The sequence below is a fragment of the Pan troglodytes genome, chromosome 1, assembly GCF_028858775.2.
Source record: "Pan troglodytes isolate AG18354 chromosome 1, NHGRI_mPanTro3-v2.0_pri, whole genome shotgun sequence".
Lineage (NCBI taxonomy): Eukaryota > Metazoa > Chordata > Mammalia > Primates > Hominidae > Pan > Pan troglodytes.
Window position 1 is genome coordinate 63,101,573 of NC_072398.2, and position 12,010 is coordinate 63,113,582.

Genomic DNA, 12,010 nt, shown 5'->3' on the forward strand with positions numbered 1-12,010 from the left:
TCCAGGCTTCACCTCCCTAATTCTCAGTGACTCTTGGAATAGTTATTGTTAATTCTTTAGGTATCTGAAAAGCTTGTTAAAGACATTTTTGTTTTAATATAGGTAGAAAATAAAGTAATCATGGCAGCTGCTGCTGAGATTGAAAAGCTTGCCACAGAAACAGAGACAGCCATGAGGGCCTTCAGTTGCTGCTGCCCAGGAACAACTACTAAAAGGCACATGTGGGGGGCACAAATGGTACCAGCCACCTGGAGGCACTCAGGAGGTTATGGAAAGACTACTGCTTGGACTTTGCCAGAACTGCTGCAAACCTGCTTTAAATCACTGCTGATGAATACACACTTGAAAGAGAGGATGTTCTTAATTACCTACTTGGCAGAGTTAGGGTGAAAGTGACAGTCCTTTTCACATTCCCCTGAGGAGAAATAATATCAATCTCCTGGCAGAAAACATGGTAGGATAGAAAGCCCAGAAATTCAAGGAAAGGAAGGGCTTGAATAAACCTCCAAGTGACAATTTACAAGCTGGCCCTAGAATTACCAGTTGAGAGTAGATTTAGGAAAAGAGGTTTTTAGAAGTGTCCAGAACAAACAAAGGAATAGTCCTAATTATACCTCTGCCTGGTTGAGATAAATCTGGAATATTTTGAATAGCTCCAGCTATCACATTGTAAAGACAAAACCTGCCAAAAAAAAAAAAGAATGAAATAAGAAGTAGCAGGAAGGATCTGAACTGGAAAACATGTGAGACTAGGCAAGTTTGAAGAATGGAAAGTCTTTACATTGAAATAAATAAAATACCTGCAAGGAAAAAAAATACTTATTCAAAGAGCTGTTTTCTGAAAAATGGGTTAGTTTCTATTATGCTCAAATGTTCTACCAAGGATTGATGTAGAATTTTATAAGGATGACAATTTGGATTCAATATAGCATTCTGAAGCCATATAACATTATGCCAATGCCTATATCTTTCAGTATTACATACCTTTTGCAGGACATGGAAATGCAATGCGTTGATTGGCCACTCTTTCTTGGAAAGGAGTGTTATATGGAGGTTCTAGATCTTCCACTGTGGGTGGTTCTATTAGGAAAATAAATGCATTATCACAGGCTTTCTTTGAGCAATTTCAAACTCTCCTAAGGCACAATTAACTACCTGCACTGATGAGTTGCTATCTCTGCTGATTCTTCTTTTAAATATGATTCCTATTTCCAGTTGCCAAACATTTCTACCTAGACGTCACCCAGTGCCTTAAACTCAAAATTCTCCAAACAAAATTCATTATTTTATGCTTCCCACAATCCTGTTCTGTTCCCTTATTCCCTCAGTGAAGGCACTGTGGTCCACCCAGTCATTTTTCTTTCTCCCTTAAGCTTGACCTCCATATCCAGTCACATAGTACCACATATGTTCACATATCTGTGTCTTCCTCTCTATGCTTAAGACCATTGCTTATTTCCAACCCTTATTTTCTCTTACCAGGCTATTCCAATAGACTTCTTATGGGGATCCTTTTCTCAAACATGTTCCCCTTTAGATTGATATTCTGCACAGTCCCCAGAATACTCTCTCTGAAACACAAATCTCATCATTGACTTATCTAATTCAAATCATTACTTGTACTCATTTTGTCTATAAGATAAAGTTTCAGACCTGTTCTTTCCTAAGTGCCCCCTGTCAGTGCATCCCATGTCTCTGAACAGCTCCATCATCCATTCATTTCATAAAGAAATTTGGGAGTTATTCTTGAGAACTCTATCTCCTTCACTCTCATATCCAATCCGTCACCATGTCCCGAGTATTTCCTTTCCTATTTATTTTTTAGCCCATTCCCTTCTTTTCCTCATTCTAACTACCATCATCTTTTACCTGGGCTACTACAATAGTCTATACCAGTTTCCCTTGTCTTCTCTAGCCGAATGATTCCCTCCCAAAAGAGTGACTTTTAAAACTGGAAATCAGCCACATCACTTTCCCAACGATAACTTCTTAAAGTCTTCTTATTGCATTTAGAATAAAGTCTAACTTCATTAGTCTGGTTTCCTAGGTCTTGGATAACCTGACCCATGACCACATCTCCAGCTTCATCACATATTAGTCAGCCCTCAGTCTGGAATGCAGCCAGCTGGCCTTCACTGATTGATGACTGATTCCAGTGTCTCCAAAATATTACATGCTCTTCTCTTCATATTCTATGTCCTTCTCCTGGAAAGTTCTCTCCACATTATCTTGGAAGGGCTGCCCCTCACTTCTACCTACCCTTCAAATCTCAACTGACATGTCCCTACCCCAAGGGAGGCCTTGTGTGGTTTGTCTTTCTGTTAAAAGCTCATATAGAGTTTTCCACCATTTCATGAGGGCATAACCAATGTCTAATTACATAGTCATGAGATTATTTCATGAATTATTATCTGTCCCATTCAACTATAAACATGAATATGCAATAAAGTTTGTGGAATGAACAGGAAAACTTCTCCATTAGTGTCCTAGCCAACCATCCAACAAAACTACAATGGGCCAGGTACCTTAGTACTGTACTAATACTTAGAACAGTAGTAGTACTAATTAATACTAATACTCAGTACAGCGCTAAGAACTATCTAATACTGTGCTAAATACCATACCTGCTTATCTTTTCTTCTTGTCTTTGTACTAGTATTCCCTCTGACAAGAATGCTCTTCCCCCTGATTTTCATGTGGCCGGTTCTTTCCAGTCCAGAGGATCTCACTCTAAAGATCACCTTCTCAGAGAAGTCCTGCTTGATAGTCTAATCTAACATAGGCAACTCTCAGGACCATTGCCATATTTTAATTTCCCACAAAGCACTTTTCACAATCGTATTTCTTGTTTGTTTGCCTGTTTTCTGTCTACTCACACTAGAACAGCTCATGAAAGCAGGGGTTTTGCCTTTGTCACTACTTTCTCATCACCGCCTAAACATGATGGATGCCTGGCAAGAGCTCGATCAGTATTTGTTGCTTGAAGAAATAAACATTGATCTTTAAATCTTCAAAGCAAATACAGTATTAATAGAGAAGTAGCGGACCTAGATTTCCTAGGGCTCTATTTTGAGTGCACCCCAGCACTGTGAGGTGACAACCTACTCCAACTCACTCTTCCCGCAATGTCTCCCAAACCAAAAACATTGGGTGCGGCATCATCTAGGATTGTTTCTGTTTTCTACATGATCCATGGCAACTTTGCTTCAAAAGTAAACATACAAAAATTGATGCAGGTTTAGAAATGGTATGTTTCATTTCTTTTGGGAATGGTTCTTTCAAAGTTAAAGAGTCACAAAAGTTATATAGAACTCTTTCTGAAGTCATTTAAGATTATCGAAGATAATCTATTTAGCTCTAGGGCTTTTCTCTCACTCCCCACCCTACATACATATATTTTCCTGTGTCAAGAATCACCTTGGACATGTAGCGTTATCTCTGTTTCATCAGTGCCTGCTATGTTAGTAGCAACACATGTATATATGCCAGCATCTGAGGGCGTGGCTTGGTCGATGCTTAAAGTTCCGTCTGGATTGCTAACATGGTGCTCTCCATCAACCAGCATAGTGCTTCCACCTTTGGACCAGGTGATTACAGGAAGAGGAGTCCCTTGAGCATTACATGGAATATCCACTCTTTGACCAACTTGGACTTTGAGATGTTTAGGTCCACGCTGTATCTTTGGAGGAACTAGAAATAATAATTGGGTATTAATAATCCAACTTTCACAAATTCCTTTCTTTACTCACTTTAAACGAGAGCTCCTTATCAACAGGCAGCCATGGAAAAGGGAAATAATTTCAGAATTTGGACCTAGGCTCGGATCATTCACTAGCTAGGTGATCTAGGACAAGTCAGTAAACTTCCTGAGGCCTGTTTCCTTGATAATCCAGGGAAAATAGCCTGTAATGCTGGTACACTGCAAGGATAACAGGAAATAATAAATATAAAACTCTTAGTTCCAAACTTGAGGAACAGCAAGCATTTTAAAATGTTAGGCTTCTTTTAATTTTGTAAATAATTTTAGCTTAAAAACTCTCTTAAAAGGCAATCCAGTTAATTTCTATAATATAAGGGACAAAAAGCATTTCTCTCCATGTACTCAGTTTCTGTTCTCTTTGTAGAAGGATCAGTGAAACAATAAGAAAAGTTTCTCATGAAATCTTTTGCTAATTTCAGATGAGAAAACCACAAAGAGCCTCTATCTCTTCCTTTTATCGACTTCCTTCAGAAATTTAAATGCAGTAGTTTATCAAAACACCAGCAAACGATTCCTGATTTCCACATACTTGCATTGTGCACCGTAGAATCAAGTTGAGCCACAAGGACATAATTATAATTAATGTACCATACATCCTTAAAAAGCACAATTTCTATGTTTTTTTTCTTTAACTTAATATTTAATGAACACTTTCTAAAGGTTGTCACTAACAACCTTATATAGTTTATGATAATATTATCATCATTTTATGAAAGAGAAAACTAAAAATAAGAAAGGTTAGTGAATATGCCTGATGCCCTAGAGCTAGTAAATGACAGAACTCTGGTATGACTTCACACCACATAATCAATGGGGACACAATTGTGGTGATTCATCTGAGAGTTAAATCAGATCAATCCTATCTCAGCTAATTTCTTCTGATATTTGAATATCTTTCATCTAAACAATGCCTGGTGTAGAGTATGCACTCAGTGTGTTGAATGAATGAAGAACTGGATGGACTATGTGGATTGGAGGAATAAAGCAAACTAACTAGGGAGTTGTAGTCAAAGAGTCCTAGGAAACAGAATTTTTTCAGTTGCTGAGATCTTTAAATATTGAAAATTATCATTTAAATACTAATAAATTATTATTTGAAATTTGTATTAGCTTCTATAAAATGCTACCAGCTTAAACACATTTTTTCCTACTGTATATCAACAATAATAGCAATAAGTGACTGTTGACCGTTAGAAAAATTGAGATCCAAAAATTTAACATAGTTTATTTGATAAAGGAAGAAACAGAAGATTGTTTATAAATAGCAGGAAGACTTTTCAGAGTAAACGAAAGAAAATCACAAGTCTCAGATTTTAGAGAATTTTTTTCTTTAATCACTCTATATACAATTTGGAAATTAACTGTCAAATAAACTAGGATTATGGGTTTTTGTGTGGCCAGTCCACAGGGTTGTCATATGTTCTCATTTCAAGACTCACCATGGACATTTAATTTGACAGCCTGAGTCACATTCCCAGCAATATTTGTGGCAACACAAAGATACATCCCACTATCTGAAGTGCGGGTTTCAGTGATCTTCATTGAACCAGAAGGGAGGAATGTGTGTCTAAAAGAAAGAAACCATATAGTAGACCATGGAAGAGGAGAATTTAAATATCCCCTATGCAGCTACACTTCAGTATGAAATTACTACTCTGCAAGTAGTTTTTTAAACCATTTTCCCATCTGCAATGTACATCTATACACCTTAAAAGCCAGGACTTTTCATAATTATCTTGTGTATGATTTTCCTGCAAACATAAAACAGTTTTATTTTACTTTTAAATCTTAATGGTCTGAAATTCCCAAATAATTGTGCTTCTTTCTGCTCTATAAAGCAAATGTATATTTGAGTTAACTTTGAATTTATTTTGAAGGTTTTATTATTATTTTCTACAATGTTAAAGTAAAGGAAAAAGAAGACATACATGTTCTCAAAAATAGTTGAATACATTCCTCCTATCAAGTAATAATGCAGCTGGGTGAGCCAGACCTACATATAAAAATGTTATTGCATTGTGTTAAAATAGTTTTAAAGGATAGGGGAGGCTAGGTAGACCTACCTAGTACCAAGATTTCTTATACAGCTAAGTCAAATGAAGAGTGCTATTGGCCCAGAGACATGCAAATGAATAAATAGTTAAGGACAGAGTCCTCCAGAAAGACCTAAGCATATTTGAAAACTCAACATGTAATATGTAACATCAGAGGTGATATTACAAAAAGTAAGGAAAGTATTGACTATTCAAAGTGATGTCGGGCAACTGGCTCTCCAAATGGAAAAATAAAGATATAAAATTAGAGCACTACCTGATATTATTTACAAAATTTAAAATTCAGATAGATTGAAGTCCAAAATGTGAAAAAGAAAACTTAAAATATTAGAATTAAACATTGAAGGTTATGTTTATAATTTTCTTCATGTTAAGATACAAAAAGTGCACATCTGAAAAAGAACAGATTAATACACTGTGCTCCTTAAAAACTGAAACCTTCTGTACAACAAAAGACACCACACATAAACTTGACACCACAGAAATAGACTGAGAGAAGATATTTTCAACACATATAAAAGACAAAAGATTATTATCAAAAATAAAGACCAAATTTCTACATTCAATAAGAGAAAGACAAGTCACCAGAAAACTGTGCAACAGATTTACAGGTTATTCACCAATACCACAAATGGCCAACAAACACGTAAAAGTGTTCTCAGTTCACTTGAAGTTAATCACATGAAAATTAAAACAATTACAAGATACCATTTTACACCCATCAATTGGCAAAAATTCCTCAGTCAGTCAATACCATGCACTAATTAGAACATGGAAACAGGTACACTTATATTCTGTTGGTGGATGGACAATCAATACTGTCCCTTTGGAAAGCAATTTAGCAATGCCTATAAAGCTGGAAGCAGGAGTTTGCTTTGACCAGGAATTGTAGCTCTGTATATAGGTCCTAAAGAAAGTCATGCATGAGTATACAAAGAGAAATATACAAAGCTATTCACTGAAAAGCCTTTTTTTTTTTTAAAAAAAGAGTAAACAAACCAGAATGTCCATAAATAAAGGAATGAAAAAATAAAATGTAGAATATGCATGTAGCAGTTAAAATGAATAAATGGAATCCCTATGTATAACAGTGGATAAATGTTGACTTAATAAGGCAAGTAACAAAATAATAATATACCATTTGTTACAATGGCAAATTGAAAACAGACACACAAAACAAAATTGAAAACACAGAAAACAGTAATCTACATTGTTTAAGGATGTATGTGTAGAATGCATACCAAGCTCGTGGCAGTGTTTGCCCCTGGGAAGAGGGAGGAGAAACTGTGACTGTGGAAGGGAACAATAAAACTTTCTGATCTGTATTACTGTAATTTTTTACTAAAAAACATTCAAAACAAATATTTTTTTCAAACAAATAGTAAAATTATATAAAGTCCTTCTTTATTTTTTTCCTTCACTGGCAGTAGGGAAATGACACTAGCATGAATTTATATCTTCATAATTATATATCAATGATTCTAACAGAAAGTTAATTATAGTCTAGTGACTAATTCTTATTTCACCAGTAACTTTTGCCTTGATGTTGGGTTAAAATAGTAACCAAGAACTAGAGACAGTGAATGTGAAATGTACATTATCTTACATAATTCTCTCAGGTAAGTATCATCCCCATTTTATAAATAGGAAATATGAGGTTCAGAGAGACCCCTTAAAAATTGCCAAAGGTTTCAGGCAAAGTTTAAGTGTAAGAGATAAATTTAAACTTATAGCTGGTTGGCAACAAAGGTTGTGCTTTTAAAGCTCCAGCATTCTTCTTCTTATGTCACTCAGCCTATCAAATACAGTATATTGTCTCAATGTGCTCATATTTGTATAAGGGTTTAAGCAAGAAGACTTACAAAATCATCCAATGAAAGCCAAATCCTAGACATTAGAGTGTGCCTATTGTATTTTATTGCTCTTATGGGATTAATGGAATTCTATGTGTGCTTACACATTGGACTAACAGGAATCTCATACAATTCTGCTCCATTTTAATAACTACCTTATAAAATGCACCAGGGAAAAATTATGGCAAAGCTGAATGTTAGCATTTCTGACATTAAAGATGTCAGAAGCATGATTCAGTGTTATAAATACTTCCTGTAGACTCAGATGTACATGTGAATTATCTCAATTTTAAAGGTGATTTTTTGAGATGTTTGATAACCTGAATAGGCATGGCCATCTGTCCCAAGAGGTTGATTATGTTTTCATGTGTTGCAATTCATCCCAGATCTCCTACCTTGGAGAGAACGGTGAGATGAGCTGGGTTTCTTTGGCCCAAGTAATTATGGGTGGAGGTAAGCTCTTCACTTCACATGGAAGTGTTACCTCTTCCCCTGCAAGGACGGAGATCTCAACAGGCTTATCCTGGGACAGTCCTCGTTGATCTCCAAACACTCTGGGCCTTACTAAAATAAACACATGTTTTGGAAGGGAAATAGTATATTGAAAACAAAGCACAGTTTAATTTACATTAAAATGTGGACTACTAATGTTCTTAAGTAATTTATAAAAAGATGCTATTCAGGACATAAGCTAAAACTTTCCATTAATACATTTATTGTGAGAACTAAAAGAGAAATGACGAAAAACTTTCTCTAGTCAGTAATTCCTTTTAGAACACAATGAAGAGATCAGCTGCAATGCCCTCTCAGAGTCTAACATCTGTAAAAGTAAACCCTCAAGGCAGACTCCTACCCAAGACATAGCTGAGGTTTGGCTTTGCTAGGAGTGTTAACTAACTGGTGTTACTGAAGAGGGTTGGGTGCAATAAGCATACTTCTTGGGAAAACACCATAAAATTTTTCCGAAAGACTATACAATTGCATTCCTTAAAATCAGAATCTAAGTAGAAGTGATTTTGGTTGGCAGTAAAAAATGCATTTCTGTAAAAAAAAAAAAAAAATAGAAACTTGGGGGAGCAGTTCACTTTAGGGGTACATGCATCTGGTAACAGTATTGGGGAAAGAACTGTGAGTTTTGGCACAGATAGACAATGTCAATAAAAACCATTCCTCCACCAGCTCTCACCATAGACTGTTAGCTGCACTTTCCTTTTGGCGTAGCCGGCTGCATTGGTGGCAGTGCAGACATACTCTCCACTCTCCTCTCCTCCAGGTGACACCACATACAGACTGCCATCAGCCCCTGCTGAAAACTTAGCACCGCTGGTTGAAATCAGCTCTCCTTTCTGCAAAACACGGCGAAAAGCAAAGGGTTTTTTGTTTGTTTGTTTGTTTTAAGATTATAAAAGAGTGACAATTTCTGGAAGAGGAATAGAGAGAAAAAAACATCTCCAAGAGGGGAATAGAGTAAATTTTAAAATGCTAACTTGAAAAAAGTTATTTATGAGAAAAATTAGACAAATAAAAGTACTAAAAGTGGGCCAGGTGCGGTGGCTCACACCTGTAATCCCAGCACTTTGGGAGGCCAAGGCGGGCAGATCACAAGGTCAGGAGATCGAGACCACAGTGAAACCCCGTCCCTACTAAAAACACAAAAAATTAGCCGGGCGAGGTGGCAGGCACCTGTAGTCCCAGCTACTCGGGAGGCTGAGGCAGGATAATGGCGTGAACCCGGGAAGTGGAACTTGCAGTGAGCCAAGATCATGCCACTGCACTCTAGCCTGTGTGACAGAGCGAGACTCCATCTCAAAAAAAAAAAAAAAAAAAAGTACTAAAAGTGATATTTCTCCATACCAAATCATGTCATCTTCATTCCAGAGCTACTTAAGAAGGCAGAGAACAGTAATGATAAGGATGGTACAGTGAATGCTTATGCTATGCCAGACTCTGTTTCGAGCACTTTACCTGAATTAACAATTTTAACACTCACAACAATCTTACGAGTAGCAACTACCACAACCCTCATTTTGCAGTTTAGAGTATCAAAGCATGGGAGAGGGGAGTAGAGTAATTTGCCCAAGATCACAAAGCCCATCAGTGGTAGAGCTGGGGTTGAAATCCAGCGGCGAGGCTCTAGAGCCCAAGTTCTTAACTACTCTGTGCTTGGCCACAGCACAAAGATCAACCTGGAAATATTTCACTTTTACATTTTCCTTAAAATGCATTAAACTTCTACTCAGTGCTAGTTACAGTGCAGTTCAGGGATTAGCTTCACTTCTGTGACTTTTCTGTCCAGAATAATTTTTTTAAAAAGCTAACTTTTTAATTTATTTACAAATGTCAACACCAACTTCTCCATATTTCAGAGATTTTTAGATAGATAAAACTAGATGGTATGGCAAAACACTAGTAGTGCTAATTATAAAAATGCCATACTTCATTAGCATGTCATTACTTTGTATTTGCTGGGTTCAAATTCATTTACAGAAAATGTGCCATCTTTGTGGCTGTTCAAGGATGAAAGGACTTCCTCAGGAAATGGGCTTTTCTTTACTGCAAGAATACAAGTAAAAGCTGAACAACATGACAGGGATATAGAGGGGAATAAATTAGTTTGTGTATGTGTCTTACAATTTTTAGTCATACATAGAATTTGTGACTATACCATAGAACTTTATAAACAGGAAAATCCATGCAGTCATATCATTTAGAAGGAACCTTAAAAGGCCTTTAGTGAAATCACCTACTTGAGACTTGAATGGTATTAGCAACATTACAGTGAACACGTCCATAGCATAACCTGTGTGCCGGGAACTTTTCTAAGCACTTTACATCTCATAGCAGTTCCTTTTTTACCCCGAGCCACATCCCTAAGCCCTCTTCCCTCTTAATTTCAGCGCAGCTCTAGTGGTCAGCTCCACATGCGCCACCAGGGTCATCCTTCTTGCACTTAAGTTTTTTTTTTTTTTTTTTTTGGACCAGGGCTTTATCCAAAGCCCCAGAAGGCCACAGCCAGCAAGTACAGCAGTGTAAGCTTCTCTGGGGAGTGGAGGGAATATGTCATGCATAAATACACAACTTCCTGTCCCTCCGAGGGAGCCTTCTGAGGTGCATCTATATGGTTTCTTGGAGGGTTCCTAGCACATCTGTCCAGCCACATAGGAAATCCTTTATTAACTTATCTTCTTTCCATGCCCCACTCCTGAGCCTCCTGCTCAAGACTGGGGATAACTTGCAGGTGAACTTCACACTCTGCTCTTCAGGAAATATAACTAGATGTATCATTTACCTTGGACCAGATGACAGATGGTTTGGGAATTCCACTTGCTTTGCATGGTAAAGTTACTGGAATGCCTTCAATTGTACTGAGTATCTGCTGCCCATGCTGAATGGTTGGCAGAACTGAAAAGGTAAGTAGGATTTAGAATCTGAGCACCTGTTCTTCCATTTAAAATCATCTACTTAAAGTTGAACATTTTCATTACAACATCAATGTTTGTAAAAATGAGCAATTATTTAACATTTTCTGATAAAAATGTAGGATAATCTCTGTAAAAGAGTGTGTTAAACAAAGACAATAAAGTAGTTATGATCTGAAAAATGAAATAAAAACTTAAAATCAAGTAGTAAGTGATGTCTAATAAGCTGACTTTCCTAACAAAAATAAGAGAGGACTGAAGAAAATTCATTTTCTTTTTTGCTGGAAACCCAAGACAGAATTGCACTCTAAGAGCTACACATTTAATGCATGTCTGCAATCACTATCCTTTATTCATTAAGCTGCAATAAGCTGACATAAGCCTACATCCAGAGAAATGGGCTGTTTAACCACTACATATTAAATATCTATCTATACTCAGGAATCACTTTGTGAGTTACTACATTTAACCTAGATAAAAAGATTTGTTTTGTTAAGAAGAATTCATTGGTAAAACTCAAATCTTAAGAGTTAATTTTTTTATTTTATTTAATTTATTTAATTAATTAATTAATATATATATATACTTTTTGAGACAGGGTCTTGCTCTGTTACCCAGGCTGGTCTTGAACTCCTGGGCTCACGCAATCCTCCTGCCACAGCCTCCCAAAGTGCTGGGATTACAGGCATAAGCCACCACGCCCAGCCAAGTCTTTTACATTTAAAAGACTAAAAGGATTCTAAGTCAATATTTTTCAGTAAGAAGAATAACACCTTTGACTTTAGAAAGCAACTGAAGAATTAACATGAGTAGAAGCAAAAGGAAAAGGAAGGTTAATCCCTCCATTCTGTGTAAATCATAATCAGAACCAACTCTCACAAACAGAAATCATCAATACTCGATGTTCTCAAAATGGTGGTGATT

General features: G+C 36.6%; 1 protein-coding gene across 9 annotated transcripts in view; it reads right to left on the bottom strand.

Moving 5' to 3' along the window:
• HMCN1 (hemicentin 1) overlaps positions 1–12,010 on the bottom strand; it is a 514,108-nt gene that overhangs the window by 193,955 nt on the left and 308,143 nt on the right. For all 9 annotated transcript variants that reach the window (XM_063794515.1, XM_054673722.2, XM_514061.8 and 6 more), the window contains 6 exons: positions 10,957–11,069; positions 8,854–9,013; positions 8,063–8,231; positions 5,200–5,327; positions 3,418–3,690; positions 985–1,080 (listed from right to left, as the gene is read on the bottom strand). In XM_063794515.1, coding sequence (XP_063650585.1) covers positions 985–1,080; positions 3,418–3,690; positions 5,200–5,327; positions 8,063–8,231; positions 8,854–9,013; positions 10,957–11,069 — 939 coding nt within the window. The remainder of the gene's footprint in view (positions 1–984; positions 1,081–3,417; positions 3,691–5,199; positions 5,328–8,062; positions 8,232–8,853; positions 9,014–10,956; positions 11,070–12,010) is intronic.